The sequence below is a fragment of the Dromiciops gliroides genome, chromosome 5, assembly GCF_019393635.1.
Source record: "Dromiciops gliroides isolate mDroGli1 chromosome 5, mDroGli1.pri, whole genome shotgun sequence".
NCBI classification, from domain to species: domain Eukaryota; kingdom Metazoa; phylum Chordata; class Mammalia; order Microbiotheria; family Microbiotheriidae; genus Dromiciops; species Dromiciops gliroides.
In genome coordinates, this window is record NC_057865.1 from 49256045 (window position 1) to 49273812 (window position 17768).

General features: G+C 37.1%; 1 protein-coding gene across 4 annotated transcripts in view; it reads right to left on the bottom strand.

Moving 5' to 3' along the window:
* Positions 1–17768, bottom strand: part of CDK14 (cyclin dependent kinase 14) — a 673880-nt gene that overhangs the window by 468489 nt on the left and 187623 nt on the right. For all 4 annotated transcript variants that reach the window (XM_043967180.1, XM_043967183.1, XM_043967181.1 and 1 more), the window contains 2 exons: positions 15901–16146; positions 1286–1380 (listed from right to left, as the gene is read on the bottom strand). In XM_043967180.1, the coding sequence (XP_043823115.1) occupies positions 1286–1380; positions 15901–16146 (341 nt within the window). The remainder of the gene's footprint in view (positions 1–1285; positions 1381–15900; positions 16147–17768) is intronic.

Here is a 17768-nt window from a genome sequence, read left to right on the forward strand (position 1 = left end):
GGATCTTTCCCTCTGACTTGCAACTAAAACTTCTTCCATGTGTTGTCTTCCCTGTATTATACTGTGAGCTCCTTGAGATCAGGGAGGCTGCCTTGCTTTTTCTAGTTCTGTTCCCATTGCTTTGTTCATAGTAAGTACACAAAAAAGTGGGTTTAAAAAAAATATTCATTCTTTCACTTCATTACAGTAACCAGGAAAGATATTTGCAATGTACGATAGCAAGCCATAGTGAAAGAAATTCTGCAATTCTTCCTTGTACAAAAGTGGTTCCTATAAGATAAGGGGGCAGGGGAGATCTCATACAGAGAGATCCCATACAAAAAGATTCTTCGCTGATGACTAATTTAGCTTAGCCAATGAGACGAGTATTCTAAAACAATCTATTCCTCTAAGAGAAATAAACTATTTCCATCATTTTGAAGATGAATCTCTCAGATGATTAGATAATTCCTGTGCAAATGAGTACAGTCAGAGAAAATTGACCCTATAGAAATAAGGGCAAGACAAGAGACTGACATTAGAGGAATCGGATGGCAGGAGAAAAAGGACAGGATCAGACATATCTGCTAAATTTCCTTTTTAAAAGAAGGCCCTTTCAAATTTATATTTTTTCGATTTTATAGTAAATAAATGGCAAAGAAAAAAGAATTAAATATTAGGGGGAGGGAAAGTTGTATGTATATATGTATATATGTTTCATTTTTAAGAAATAAGTACTTTCCACCCATTTACATTGTGGCAGAACCTTTTCCTGGTTTTCTAGATTACTTCACTTTCTATTAGTGTACAACAGAGTGCTATAAAATTACAATAACCAGGGCACCTAGGTGGCACAGTGGATAAAGCACCGGCCCTGGATTCAGGAGGACCTGAGTTCAAATCCGGCCTCATACACTTGACACTTACTAGCTATGTGACCCTGGACAAGTCACTTAGCCCTCATTGCCCTGAAAAAAAAATTACAATGACCAAGTTTGGCCCTAAAGAACAGATATGACCCAAGACCTCCCCTCCCACTTTGCAGAGGTTGGGGGAGACAAGATAGTGATATGAGAAACTGAGTAAAATGTCTCACTTCTTAGATATTTTAGTTTTACTGAATTAATTTTGTTTTTCTCTTTTGAATTCTCTGGGATTGGGAGGTAAGAGGGACATAGAAAACAGAAGCAATATTCAAAAAAAGAAAATAAACATTTTAAAGTGTTTTGTTAAAACAAACTACCAATATATTACAAGGTAAGAGTAACAATTTAGATATAAAGTTCATCAAAATCGGAACACTTACTTGCTTTTTCCTTTGTACACAGTGGCATAAGACCCTTCTCCCAATTTCTCCAGTTTTTCATAAGAGTCGGCTTTTCCAAATTTGGGGCTTGTGGGCTAAACAAAATGAGAGAACAATCTTTAACAAGAATACTAAATTTATTTTAAGGATCAGATTTAAATAGGCCAACACCATTATTAATGATATTATCTCTAGTGGTTTTAATATAGACAGCATATTTCCTTGGAAAGCAAAAACATTTCATGGGTTGTTGGGTTTTTTTAAAGGAGATGCTCTTCAAAAGCCTGCAAAGTGTTTGTCAATTTCAATCATATATTTATACCATGAGGATCATTACAAGAACAATTTTCCTTATCTATAGTAGGTTTTATTTCAAATTTATATGTTAATCATCATTCCAACTGGATCAAGGCATTTATCTCAAAATAGTTCATTCAACTTTTTTTTTTTTACTGTTAAAAAGATCAGAAACACATATAACAATGTCATTCAATGGACAGATAAAAATCCATCTGTTCCAATGTTTTTGAAACCGTATCCAGTGCCATGATGGGACTTGTTTTGGGGGTACAACTGAAAACTAAATAACTTTTTAGCTAGATTTCCAAGGTAGTTTGGTAAATATAATGGGTTGAAGTTCCTGATTTTGTTTGTTTTACAAAATTTCTTTTAAAAAAGAGGGATGGGGAATTAACCAGCTCCAGCTTAGTAAGCAATAGAGACTTCTCAAAGATATCATAAAGATATGTAGCCCTATGACAACTGTGAGATTTATATCCTTCAGTCTATTGCTTCCACTCAAGACACCAATGAATTATTTTATAGAATGTTTGCAGTACTTTTGGACATCAATTACTTTCCAATCTCTGCGCTTATTTCTAACACTTCCTGCTTTCCCATTACCCAGTTCTTCACTAGGCACTATAAATTGTCTTAAAGACCTACTTAGGACCAGTAAGATACCTTATTATAATTGAAATGCTGTGCTTTCCTTTCCTATCAGGTACATGGGCTAGGCTGAGATCTGCATCACGTGGGCTACAAAACACCCAAGTGGAACTGAAAGGGCTGACAGAACATTTCGATCACATAAAATGAAATTATAATCATCAACTACACACTTTTCAGAAGCCATGGTTGAATCCCATTCTGACAAAAAGGTAACCCATTAGAAGGGTGACTTTTAAAAGAAAGACTTAAAAAATAATAAAAAACAAACTAAATTACCTTTTTAGCTTGTGCAAAATGCTCCAAATGTGGATTAATAGTCCTCAATAATGGTTTATTCAATAGACAAACTATCATATTGGGAATGGGAGTTTAGCAAAAGCAGAAATGATGAAAACGCTGCTTTTTAGGTGGGAAATATCCACCTAAATCCAACTGAATTGGGACAGGTAGTAGGTACATGCAGTGTCAGCAGAAGAAGAAAACCAGGAAGAAAGGTGGCACAGTATAAGAAACAAAAAAATAGGAAGAATTCTGGAAAACCTCAGCTTTGCAGCCCATATAGTCATCTAACCAGCCATATTTCATCTGCCTGCTGCTACTGGCCTAGTTCATCCCCACCTAGACCAACAGCCTGAAACTAGATCCGGAACACCCAACATATTGTAGAATGTTCCAGAATTTGGTCTCTGGGCAAGCATTATTGCTTAGTCATTTTTTAGTCATGTTCAACTCTTCATGATCCCTAGGGGTTTCCTGGCAAAGATGCTGGAATGCTTTGCTGTTTCCTTCTCTAGCTCATTTTACATATGGGGAAACTGAAGTAAGCATGGTTAAGTGACTTGCCCACAATCACACAGCTAGTCTCTAGGTCCAGCACTCTACGCACTAAGGTGCCACCTAGCTGCCCCAATTTACTAGGCAAGTAAATCTATTCATCTTTGAAGGGTAGACCCCAGGGTCAAAACCAGCTAAATAGTGACAAAGTGTGTAGAGTAGCCTACCAGAGCCCATGAAGTCTAGACACAAAGTCCTGCTTTAGCTTCTTGTACCATTTAACTATTACTACATCTGCCAATAACCAAATCTCCCATATATGTTGTCTTCTCCTTTTAAAAGGAACCTCCTTGAAGGCAAGGGTGGTTCTCTTTTTAAAAAATATGTGTATCCCCAGCACTTAGCATAATGCCTAGCATATTAAAAAAGTACTTAATAAATGACTTTTCATTCATTCAAGAGTTGTATGAACTGATACAAAGCAGAAGTAAGCCAAACCAGGAGAATAATTTAAATAAGGATTCCGATGATGTAATGGAAAATAAATACATTACAACTTATAAACCAATTTTCTAACCTCTTGGCAGAGTAGATATGAACTAAAACTGAAGAATGAGGCATATATCTTCAGACACAGCTTATGTATGGATCCATTTTGTGTAACTAGACTCTTTAAAAAAGGAAAGGAGCAAGGAAGGGAGGGAGGAAGGAAAAAAAGGAATGAAAGAGACAGAGGAAAGAAGGAAGGAAGGAAAGAAAAGAAAGAAACAAAGAAAGAATTTGGGAATGGGATGACACAGAGAATATAACCAGGGGTGGGGGAAGGGTGCATGAGTAAACAATGGTAGAGATCACCCCACAAATAGGAAGAAAATAAAGTATTCATGAATCATTTTTTAAAATAGACAGAAAATAAAAATAAATAAAAAGAAACAGAAGAGAATAGAAGCCAGTTCAGAAGAGATAATCAGGGGAAGTATTGGGGAAACCATGTTAAATTAAAATAAATCCAAACCCTAAGCGATATGCAGCGGAGATCCCAAGCTTCATATGCCATCTCCTTTGTCTGTTCTTTGTAGAAGGTAAGGTTTGTGTTTGCTGATATTTGTCACATTCATACATTTTCAAAGGAGATTTATTATTTAGTGATAACATGAAAATTTTGATCACTGCAATCACTAAGTTTATTGTTAGAGGCTAATGACAGAATGTGCCTCCTTCCTCTGGGGAAGACCTGATGAGACCTGATGGAAGAGGAGAGGTGAGCTATGGGTGTAAAATGAGGCATGTTTTTTAAATGTTTAGTGTATTGTATTGCTCAAACATACTATTTTGTTATTAGGGATGGTTCCAGCTATGCTATGATATCACCACTACCTTCCCTCATTGAGGTGTGTAAAATCTTTAGTCACCTGGCTGTTTCCAGCTAAGAATAAGAACTTTGATTTATCTATTGACTTAGTAAACTAATGGTTTGTTTATTGAATGTCATGCATCTAGATTATATCAAAGTCAAAACTGGTATGTACCAAATGTATATAGGGAGAGTTAACAATCACAAGTAAAATTTATGTATCATATCATTAATGCTTAGAATCTTTTGACTTATAGAACTTAAACCATGAACCTGCTGAAATTGAATGCTTTGAGATCCATTTAACTTTTTTTTTTTAATCTGGGGTGGAGGGTGGTTTGGGAGGGAGGTTCCAGACCTGTGATTTTATGCATATAGATAACTTATTGTTCTTCAGTCATGTCCAACTCTTTGTGACCCAGTGGACCATAATATCCATGGGAACTTCCTAGCAAAAATACTGGAATGGTTTGCCATTTCCTTCTCAAATAGATTAAGGAAAACAGAGGTTGAGTGACTGGCCCAAGATCACATAGCTAATAAATGCCTGATGCCAAATCTGAACTCAGGTCTTCCTGACTCCAGGCCCAGTGTTCTATCCACTGAACCATCTAGCTGCCTAACTAGAAAACTACTGGTACAAATTTTCCTTCCCAATCAAATAATCAACTTACAGCCTTGGGGAGTTGCCTAAGACACCGGGAGGTTGTTCCTTGTCCAGGGTTGTAATGATTGGAATGACGCCACCTGCTGGAGACTTACTGTAGAAAAGCTTTGAGGGCAGGACCATGCGACTTTTCTTTGGTGTCAGGAAGTGATGTTTGCTAGTGGGAGGAGGAAGGGGGAGCCAGGCACTCTGCCTCTCTCTTTTCCTGTGGACGCTGGTGGAGAAGGCAGTTAGAAATGTGCTCTCCCTTTAATAGATAGGAATCTAGGCCTTTTCTTCTCTCTTCACCAAATTCTTATTCTCCTTAATAAATGCTTAAAAGTCTAACTCTTGATAAAACTTATAATTTATTGGCGACCACTCATTAGAGATTTTAGACAGTTTAGCTAGAATTTTAGCCCATAACAGATGACTGACCACGAAGAGGAAAGCTGAACCTTCTGATCTTCCGGTTGGGTAAGAAATTTCCCCTACCCTGTCCCTTTAAATCTGAAGTACTGCTGAATTGCTGGGTGTTTTCCCTTTAAATTTTTTCAAATGGACCTTTTAAACTCCCTAATTACCCTATTTTTGAGTTCAGTCTGTTTAACCAGACAAATGGGAGATAAGATCATGTTAATGCTTTGTTTTTGTGGATTTTCTATTTTTATTTTTATTTTTGTTGGAGGAACCAGCAAGGTGCTCATCCCTCCCTCTCCCAGCCATGCTTTTTCAGAGAAAACTCTGATTTCTGTGGCTTTTCCAAGTTCTAACACTAATTGTTGCTCTAATTTTGCATACCTGGAGGCAACAACCCAACCTCTGGAAGCTTTTAATCCCCTAGCGCCTGGAGGCAAAGTGGGGTTAGGGCCTGAGTTCAAAATCAAGTCTGATTCAAATTGCCCTAGTCCCTCCCCTACTCTACAGACCCCACCTTCTACCCCTCCCATGGCCAAGTCCATTGCTTCCCCTGCCTGGGAAGTCCAGAGATCTGATGCCCATGCCCAGCTTTCTCTACCTGCATTTGCAGCTTCAGGCTCAGTCCTTCCCCAGCCTGGCTGTGCTTCTGAGACAACCTTAGAAAACCCTTTAAATTCCAGATATGCTCGTTTTGTTCATAATTTTGCTAATCTGCTTTTGTCTTTAATTAGTAGCCTTCTAAAGCATTTGTATTATAAAAGGACCAACAGACAATATAGAGGGGTTAAAGAAGAAAAACTTAAGCTGAATAGTTCAAGACTCTACTTGTTTTGCCACAGAAGGGTACATATTTTACAGAAATGTGGAAGTAAGCAGCAAGGTATTGATATGAGTATTGGGGATTTTAGATACCGGAATCAAAAGTGTTCTAAATTCAGAGTAATAGTATCAGTTCAGAGGTTACATAGGATTTCTATGCTATTACATCTACATTTTGAAATTAATGGTATGGGTCTATTTTCATAGAGATTTTCATGCTTTTGAGATTGTGTTTTATACTTAGTTTTTTTTAAAAAAGAATACTTGTAAAAGCTTTTTATAGTTATGTGATCGAGTTTATATTTTATAATACTCTTATTAATATTAAGTTCATATTCATTTAGATTTCCCTAGTTTGAATTTCATTGTCTTTTATTGCTCCATGTGTATTTTCTTCTATTCATTCATCTATCTCTAATTTTGGAACATTGCAAGATGGTTTTGATTTCATAATACAATGTTAATTCTGGGAGTATTGTGCTCCCATATTCTGAGTTGTTTGTTTTTGTTATTTTTTCTCAACTGATTATTTGATCAAACTCTTTAAAGCATTTCCCTGGCAAATTGGTTGCCATGGCAAGTGTAAATTGATTCTAGAAGTATTATTTTTAATAAGCATATCCCCCCCAAAAAAAAGAGGGGAACATTTGTAAAAGTTTTCTTTTTAAAAAAAAAAGGTTTTCTTTGAGATTGTGTGGTGCTTTAACTTGTATTTAAATATGTTCTGATTTTCCACAAAAGTAATTGTATACTTAGTAAAAAAAGGGTATTTGAAATTGTTGCATAATTATATATTGTGTTCTGAGTCAAGATGTATTCACCTTTTTTGCAATCATTTATTATCCTCAATTTTTAAATCCATATGAGACTTGGATTATGGGAATTTATAATTTAAGACATTAATTGCCTTTATTCTGAGTTATCAGATGCCAGTTGGCCAAGATGCCATCCAATCACAAGAGGAATACATGCAAGAGCAGACACTGAACTGTCACACGAGGGGAGACATGCATGAAGTGAAGGTATGGCCAAGCGAATAGCTTTTGACAAATGTTGAGGTTAGATTCTCTTGGTTTAATATTTTATTTTATTTTTCCCCACAATACTGCACAAATGGCTGGAAGTTTTGATCCCACCCATCTCACTTCTACACCTGGCTTCTATGCTCCCTCCTATATGCCTGATGCCATGGACATCTCAATCCCATGTATCTGATTAAGTCTGACTCAGTTTCCTCCAATATGTTCGGCAGCATGGACATATATTCCATCCACCTATTTTAAGCCTGGCATACTGCATGGGCAGTACATATTGCTCAAGTGTGGGAATGCTCATATCCCATCGTTTCTCTGTTCTTTTATGGTAACCCCCATAATTATCTCAGGTGTCATGATAAATAACAGTGTTGAATTTTGCCTTGACATCTGTTACCAATTATATTAGATTTTTTTATTTCTCATAATGGCATGAGGATAATTAGGTAGATGATGCAAAAAGTGATGAAACAAAGATAAAAATTATTTTTAGAAATTAATATTGCAGCAATTGTCTTCTCAATTTACCCTCCATAAGGGGTGACTATAGTAATATTAATTTTAAAGAATGTTTCCATTTTTGTTTTATTATATGTTTCATGTATAACAACTAAGATTCTGAATTCCGTTAGACATGTTTTTGAGAACTTTCACTGTTTGATTTGATTATTGACAAAGCTATTTTAAAGTTGTGGTAAGCTCAATTTTGTAGGAAATTTTCCTGGCTGATTACCAGCATCCACACATCAACCCCTGAAAAGTCTTCCATTCCATGACTACACCTAGAGGACATTTGAGAAAAGACTTTCGAAGACTTTAAATGAACAGTTTTGTTTTGTTGTGTTTTTTTTCCTCTTCTCTCTTTCTGTTATAATATACACCATCTGTAACATGTACTCTCTGCAGAGGCCCTCCCTTTGCAAGACCAATGTCAAAGCGTCGGTTCATGAGGACAAAAAATTGCCTCTCTTCCTTTTCTATATTGTTATTAACATAATGTTAGTTAGCATAGGTTATTATATTCTGTTATTTTTGACTGTTTCATCAAGGAAACGCCCTGTTTCTTGAGGAAACAAAGGGGGGACTGTAATGATTGGAATGACACCACCTGCTGGAGACTTACTGTAGAAAAGCTCCACCATGAAGGAAGGTCTTTGAGGGCAGGACCATGCATCTTTTCTTTGGTGTCAGGAAGTGACGTTTGCTGGTGGGAGGAGGAAGGGGGAGCTGGGTGCTCTGCCTCTCTCTCTTTTCCTAGGGATGCTGGTGGAGAAGGGAGCTAGAAATGCACTCTCCCTTTAATAGATAGGAATCTAGGCCTTTTCTTCTCTCTTTACCAAATTCTTATTCTCCTTAATAAATGCTTAAAAGTCTAACTCTTGCTAAAGCTTATAATTTATTGGCAACCACTCATTAAATATTTTAGACAGTTTAGCTAGAATTTTAGCCCTTAACAGGGTCACAAAACTATTGTATTAGAGACAATTACTGAATCCTTCCCTCTAACTCTAGCCATGGTATTACACTGCCTCCTCCTTTGAATGCCTAAATATTTTAACATCTTAAAACATATACTTGTAAAAATCATGTTAGCCTCCTAGTCATTCAATATATTACTCTTTTAAAAAAATAACCCTTTCTAAGACATAGTAGAATTTCTTCATTTTAATACACCAGTGTTAAGAGGATACTGAATTTACAGAATTGATTAAGTAGGAAACGAATTCACTTTATCAAATCTGAAGCTGATCCTCCCTAACTGACTGAGACTGCTCAAGCTTCAGATTTCTTCCTGGCACTTGGTATGGCCCAATCTAATCTGAATTATCAGCATACATCTTATGTGTGAGAAACAGGTACAGACCACCTTCTCAAAACAAGTTCTTTCAGAGGCAACTCTGGTATGACAAAAGCCTTTTATTGCATTCTCATGAGAATGGGCACACACAGTAAAAAAAACAATTAGTAAGTGTGAGTGCTAAGAGTGCTCAGCCTGTATTTATCCTATACTAGGACCCAGTAAGTCTCTCTCCTGAGCCACTATAGGTTGCTAGGCTCAGGTTCACAATCTTCCCAGAAGAGTTCTAAGTAAATTCTCCTTGATATGTTACCCTTCCCATCCACATACACCTTCATGCAACCCATGATCAAAAATGAAGTGAAGATTTTAGGCATGGGAGGAGAAGTTAATATTCGTAAGCCTATTAAGCAAGCACAGTAGTGACTAGGGTTGAACTTTTACCTACTTTTACTAGGACACCATTGAGAGCCAGTTCAAACTGGTTTCTATCTCTAACCCTGAAAAACTTACTTTTTTCTCTTCCTTGAGTTGATGTAGTTCACTAGATAATATTGCCCTACAGTTCCTTATACGGCATGCTTTTCCCTGAGAAGATTCCACTATTGTATCAAGTTATTACTGTTTCCCACATTATGCCCCTTATTAAACTATAATTCTCTTGAAGGAAGGTCTCTTTTCATCTTTGCAAAAGTTATATGACTTCAAGAATTGAATTGGAGGCTCTCAACACAAGGAAAAATGTTTATCACCTGGGAAATTATGACAGGAGAGGGGTGATTTCAGGGCACAATGAACCCTATAGAATTCCAAAGGGCTACAGAAATACTTGTAATGTTGGATTCCATATACCACACTCACCTAGCCATACTGTTGTTCATCATTCATCCTTTAAGAGGACCAATGATACCACAAGGGTGATGTCTTGACTTGCATGTGGATTGGATTTAAGTGAGGCAGAGCTGTGCAAAGTCATCAAACTCATATTATTAAATCCCTTAGACTCCCCCTAACCCCATTCACATCTACTGACAATTTTTTTTTTTTGCCAAAAGTTACCATTTTAGTATCAGAAGATTTTTTTTAAAACACTAGTAACTTTTTTTAACACTAGTAACAGCAATAAGGGCAACTAGAGTGCTGGGCCTGGAGTCAAGAAGACCTGAGTTCAGATCCAACCTCAGACACTTCCTTTCTTTGCAACCCTGGCTAAGTCACTTAACCCTGTTTGTCTCAGTTTCCTCCTCTGTCAAATGAGCTGGAGAAGGAAATAGTGAACCACTCTGGTATCTTTGCCAAGAAAATCCAAAATGGGGTCACAAAGAGTTGAACATAACTAAAACAAGTGAAGAACAAAAAAAAATAACCGCAGAAGTTTTATAATTAAAGTCAATAGGAAGATATGATTGTCCTTAGAGTTATGCAGCTTTGTTGGAACATATAAATTCCTGGATTACTTATGTAGTCCTCCTAACCTCCCTTAGCATGACAACATGTCTCCTAGCAAGATGAAAGAAGCCAAATTTAACAAATGTCCTAGAAACATACTTTAATCCCTCCCCCCACCCCCACCCCCACACCCAGGAGACTATCAAAAGGAGAGAAAACAGGATATAGTACACTGAATTAGAAGTCAGGAAACCAGAATTCTAATCTGATCCTGACCAAGTTAACTTACCTTCCTAGGATTCAGTTTGCTTATCTATAAAATTATCAATAGCTCTAAATGCTAAGAATATACATATAAAACAGGGATTCTTAACCAGGAGTTCAAGAAATTGTGCACATTTTAAAAAATATATTTTGATAAATGTATTTCAATATAATTGGTTTCCTCTGAAATTGTGGTTTGTTTGGGTTTTTTATGCATTTAAAACACTATTCTGAGAAAGGGTCCATGGCTTCCCCAGTCAGCCAAAGGGGTCCATAAACACACAAAAAGATGAAGAGCCCCCGATATAAAGGGAATTCAAAACTCTGGAAATGGAAAGATAGTAAACTAAAAAGAAGACATTGTCTTTTTAGCACAAGGTACGGGTCCAAAGGTTTCCTTTAAGAAGGTGAACCTCTTATCTTAGCAGTAAACCCTTTGGCATCATCCTCAGTTTGGACCACCTGTTTCCTCTTTCAGAAACTCTTGAGATACGACTCCTAGACTGAATTGAGTCAAAGAAGATTTCATGGAAAATTACATTTAGAACCACCTGACTATCCTTGTGTGAGCTGTGTGGGTTCTGTTCTCATGCATTTTTCATCACCATCAAACAGCTTGAGAATGTCACACTTTACCATCACACTCCTGAGCCCAAGTTTTAAATAGAAAAAATTTTAAAACTATATTAAACTTCAATATGAAATGATCTTCAAGGGAAAAATATTATGTTCACAGTTCCACAGTAAATTATTTAAAATCCGAAAGGGGAGTCTATCTGTTTAGTGAGGTACTTCTATGAGAATAACTTCAACCCAAGAAAAACCTTAAAAAGACAAAAGAGCAGACTAGTCAGGGCCCTTTTATCTCCTGTAGGAGTTAGTCTTCCAATCAAATATGAAGCAAACTTCCAGTGAGCTTGATAGGAATCACCAACGCATTATCTGAAGGAGAAGAGATGCTAAAGCTATAAAGGAAAGATGGGTGACTTGGTATATGCCTGTCCAGCTGAATTGACAACTAGTGTTGGTTGGATTTGAAACCAGAACTTTGGTTTGAATCTTGGCTCAACTCTCCAGGCCTCACCACGCTCACCCCTAAAATGAGATCAATGGACTATATGACATCTAAGGGCCCTTCCAGCTTCAAATGCTATGATGTCATACTACTAAGGAAATGTGTCTGTGTGTATATGTATATACACACATACATACATGTGCATCTATTTGCATATATGTATATGTGCACATACACGTGTCTGCATGTATATGAATATATACATGCACACAGAGGTTAAATATACAAATGTGTTGGGTGTGTATATTTGGGTCATCATATAGATGTTTATATAAACATGTATATATATATGAATTATAGATTTCCATCTAATTGTTTTTCATAAAAGAGCTGATTTATTTAACAAATAGAATCTTTTCACGCAAGTCAAAGCCATATTTAAGCTTTATCGCTTCAAAAAAACTAAAATGAGAAAATTAAACAAATGAGGAAATATGCTTAGGAAAACACCCCCACTCAACCAGAGGAAATGTTCAAAACTGCAATTGAGAAAATGCTGATAGCCCAAAGTACTCTATTTATCTAATTAAATGGATTCAGATGCATTAACTGCTCTGGTTAAAGTACATTCCATTAACACTGAGTTGTCAGAAAATTAATATTTTGCCACACATCGTGGTGAAAACAATCAATTTTATTTGTCCTGTGAAATTGATACGTAGGCGTTATGGAAATCGACTCTAATTTCAAGATCAATCACACTGACATCACACGAACCACTGAAAAAATGTGAAATGTCCTTGTAAAAGTTATCCTGATCTATAAAGAGGAAGCCCTTGGCAGTGCTGTTAAAATGCCTGTGTCCATGTCATCTTCTGTGTATTTACAGGGCCTAAATTCAAGCCAACCTCCTATTCCCACATGCAGAAGTGTATCCGACTTCATTCTGAGCTACAGAATGGTAACTGTACACGAACAGTCCCTGGAGTCCAACTATCCTATCCTTTCAGGCTAAACAAAGAAGGAAGGCCCAGACCAAACCAAATCTGAAGTTTTCACTCTGAGCTATGAAAATAAGATTTTCAACTTTTATGGGCCTACTTTTGATCTTCGTGGAGAAATGATGAAATTCTAAGTCACTCAAACAAATAATCACAACTGAACATGATTTCAGCTAATGAGGGAGAATGTATTATGGATAGGGAAAGGAAATTTCACGGACGAACACCTGCATTCTATCCTCTCTTCTTTACTTAATGGTACATGCTTAGGACAATATAAAATAGGAAATAAAAACTACAGAAGGCTAACTGTTCTAAGAAAAAAAAAAAAGACAGCAAAAGTAGCACCAGTCACTAACTTTCCAGAGATGAGAATGTTGTGAAAGAAAAATAATTTATTTTCTCAGAACAAAGGAACAGGAAACTCTTCATTGTCTCCCTGCCCCAGGGGAGAGGAACATTGATTTTTTTGGGGGGGGGGTGGCAATGGGGGTTAAGTGACTTGCCCAGGGTCACACAGCTAGTAAGTGTCAAGTGTCTGAGGCCAGATTTGAACTCAGGTACTCCTGAATCTAGGGCCAGTGCTTTATTCACAGCGCCACCTAGCTACCCCCAAGAGGAACATTGATAAGGACAGTAGAAATACAGCTAATTCACCCAGTTGAGTTGGGGCTCTAGGTCTGACCCTTATGTGAATGGAGTTTCCTGCAGCTGAGTGGTCTAAAGCAAGGCCCTATATATTCTATATGTTGGCTCTCACCTACAGTGGTACATTTAATAAGGACCAGAGAATTCTGGGAATTCTGGGGAGCTGGGTGATAGCTAGATGAGTGTTGGGCCCAGAGTCAAGAAGACTCTTTTTGTTGTTGTTGTTCAAATCTGGCCTCAGACATTTACTACCTGGGTGACCCTGGCCAAGTTACTTCACCCTGTTTGCCTCCATTTCCTCATCTATAAAATGAACTGCAGAAGGAAATGACAAACCACTCCAATATCTTTGCCAAGAAAACCCCAAATGGGATCACGAAGAATCAGACAGGACTGAAAAATGATTAAACAAAGAGAATTCTACTCTCTATGGAAGCCCCATTGCCGACAGTACAGAAAACTCCTTAGAAAGGAAATGAATAATATGTATAAGAGAAATCAGGTATGAACACAAGAATGCTTCCCACTATTAGGATGGAGTCATAGGAGTTTTAGAAAGAAACTTACTTTCAATAGATCTGGAGTCAAAGGACCCGAGTTCAAATCCCAGTCCTGCTATTTACCACCTGTATGACCTAGGACCAGTCATGAAATTTCTCTAGGCCTTGTTTTCTTCATCTACAAAATGAGAGGACTGCACTATATAGTCTCTTTCAAGTCCAAGTCCATGGTCCCAAGATCTTCTCATTATATCTCTTTATTTCATTTAGGTTTTTTTAGGCTATCTGCTTTATACATGTCAGTTTCTGAGATGAATACCATTTTCCAAAATATTTACTTTAGGAAAAAAAATTTATTATTAAATCCCAGTGCCTGTCACATGATAGGTATTTAATTAATGTTTGTTGACTGATTAGAGTCCTCCTTAATAAGGTGGAAGGACAAGAGAGTGATTACTTATTGTACTTAGGATCAATATTTTTGCAGTCATAATATCTGATTATTGCTTGATTTCATAAAACCATATTCTAACCTGTGCTACTCAATTTTTAGCTTCTTACAGTTAATGCTTTTTTAAAATTTCATATTACTACTTGAGATTATTGATGATAGCATAAGAACAGCAAACAAAAGTTTTTGAAAACCACTGAGCACTCAAGTTATATTATAAATACCCTTCTTGTACTGTATCTCTAAGAATGGTTTTAAGAGGGTGCCAATTCAAATAAAAATCACAATTCATTGTAAATTCCCTGGACTTTACAATGTTAGTCACTACCTAATAGCTTTCCCAGTTCTGTAGAAAAACCAAGGAAGTATAGCCAAATGGTTTGACCAGTTTGAATCAAGAAACCTGGATTCTTAGAGGTCAGAGAGAACAGTCTGTCTCTACAGTATTAGATTTCATATTCAACCAAACATAAATGTGTATGGTATATGTATAGTCTATTCTACCTAGACTCAATGCAGATTTAGAAATAATGGGTAAAAGCTCCATGAAGACAGATTTCACACACACACACACACACACACACACACAGAGTTGTCCAAAAGCAAGCTGGGTTGGTCTTAAGAGTAGTGAGTTCTCCCTTCACTGGAGGTCTTCAAAGCCAAAGGTACATAGCCACTTTTCAGAAATACTATAGAGAAGAACCCTGGATTGCACTTTAGCATGGGCTATTCTATGTGACTTCTAAGATTTTAAGATTTCCTGAAAGGGCAAGTAATCTCAGCTTTAGCAAAAGATGTGAATAAGGAAGACAGCTCGGTGGTGCAGTGGATAAAGCACTGGCCCTGGATTCTCAAACTACATTGTGGACCTGGTCTCCCATGTTTGCTGAACCATCCTTCTGAGTTAAAATTTCCCCTGGTCTTTCTTTTTGTAGCTCCTAGATCAGAAAAACCTTCACTTCATCTCTGGTTCCCTGAATAGGTTTCCTTGGTATAACTGGAAAGGACCTTGGATATCATCCAATCTAACCCCCTGCCCCTCATTTTACATATGAAACCAGGAGGGTAGGAGAGGTTAAGTGATTTGCCTGAGGTCACACAGGCAGTAGTAACTAGGATAAGAGTCACAGCACAAAGTGAACTGTGATTTCTGTTGCCTATCAATCAGGATTAGTTCCATATTCCTTCCAAGGAGTTCCAATAACAGATCATTCATAATTAAGAATATCTCTAAATTAAGCCAAACAGAACACAATCCTCCAAAAACAAAATTCCAAGTCATTCCTTCTAAGTTTCCAGAATGTTGATGAATAAGGTGTTTCCATTTTAATTGCTATTTTTCTCCCAAAACATCCTAACTCATGGGTGGAGTCAGTCAGTCAATAAACATTTATGAAATGCCTACTATGTGCCGGTCACAGTGCCAAATGCTGGAAGCAGGAGGGATAATGAACTCGTAATACCACCAGATTCCCTACACAGTTTGCTATCATTAGAGATTTAATATAATGCTTCTGTTGGCAAAGAGATAATAGGGTGGTCCATACTTACAGAACTGGGGCTAGAATGACGGCGAACTTTAGGAGATTCCTTCCCACTGGAGGAGGATTTGAAATTAATGCAAGCATTGTTCTCAGAATGTACCCTCTTCACTTGAGTGGCAGGTTTCTCGAAGGGGTCGAAAGTGCTCTGTGTTCTCTGAACCCGGACTTTCTTGTCCTCAGGAATTGTGTCCAGGGGCTTGATTACTGAGTCCATTCCCGGGCAGTTCCGTGTAGACATCTTTGTGACACATATCTGAAAGAATAAACAAATCACATCAGTATTACTCAATAGCCATCTTTTAATAGTATGGTGGGTGAAAGATGAAATAACTGAGGAAGCAAAGGTTCGAGCTTCCAAGCATATCGATTTATTAAATGATGCATGCCCATGGTGCCAATTTCTTGGGCAATTGGCAGGCATTGCTTAATAAATCAATATGCTTGGAAGCTCAAACTTTTGCTTCCTCAGTCATTTCATCTTTGACCCACCACAACAGCACTAAATATTTTGATATCATATCATTTAAGCCAGTCTGATCCAACAAACATTTTAGAGCAGGCACACCTTGTAAAGCACTATAACAATGGATCACAAAGACAAAATGAAAAATAGCCCCTGTCCTCAAGAAGCTCATATTCTCCTCAAAAGAACACAACATTTAGGCCCCAAACAGTATGAACAAAGGCATGAAGGTGGGGGAAGGAATGCCCAAATCAGGAGAGGGAATGCCCAGTGAACAGTAAGGACACAAGTATGGCAGAATACAAACTTCAATTTCATTATTTTTTTTCTGTAGTTATAATTTGAAAAGTTATACCAGCTTATGACACAACAAAAATAAAAAATTTTTTAAATATAAAGAATCAAATTTAAGCTTAAAGTCAGGGGGAAAATGTCCCAACAATTAAAGATGTCCAAGAATGGATGGGTTGACTTGAAAGGTGTTGGGCTCCCCTTCCTTGCAGGTAAATCTCCTGGCAGAGACTGGTCAACCCCTTGTCAATTATGTAATAGTAAGGGATCCTTTCATCTATTAGTTGGTCTAGAAGGCAATTGAGGACACTTCCAAATCTAAATTCTATGTTTCTAAGGTCTATTATAATCACTTAATGCTCATTCACTTAAAGACCATATATGGACCAGCTACTGAATCAGAGAGCCAGTAAAATCTAAAATGTAAAACTCAAGTTGGAAGAAAATGTAATGTATACACTTTTATCAGAGTTTTAATTCATCCTCATTGAAAGATTGGACTTGAACTATGGAACAGATGGCTTACCATCTGACTACAATTGGAAAAATTTCTAAACCATTAAGAAGTCACATGTCATTCCTAAGGGGGAAAAAATGGGGAACTGAATTCATGTATTATAATTATTGCCTAGTTAGGGAGAAAAAATAAAATGAACCAGTAAACAGACAAAAACAAAAAAATCTCAGTAAATAACACCAAATCTAGGTAAACCTGAATATTTACATCACAGGAAGGGAGGGCCTCTAGGCAACCCCATACCATATTTAATCTTGTTCTTGCATTGATATTGCTTCACTTACTGCTGCTGGAGCATAAAAAATTATTTCCATCCTAACAGAATGCTCTGCTATCCTCAAAAATACTGATTTAAACAGTTGAAAAATTAGGAACAATAGTGGGAGGGGGGAGGCGGACATGGCATAGTGGAAACAACCACTGGTCTTAGAATCAAAAGGCCTAAGTCTCAGCTGGCCATGTTATCTTTACTATTCTGTACTTGGGTTCCCTGATCTCTGAAAATGAGCAGATTGAACAAGATGATCATTAAGCTCTCTTCCAGCTTCATGATTCCATATAATCCTCAATAATTAGTCAAAAATCTACTGATTCTTCCTTTCTC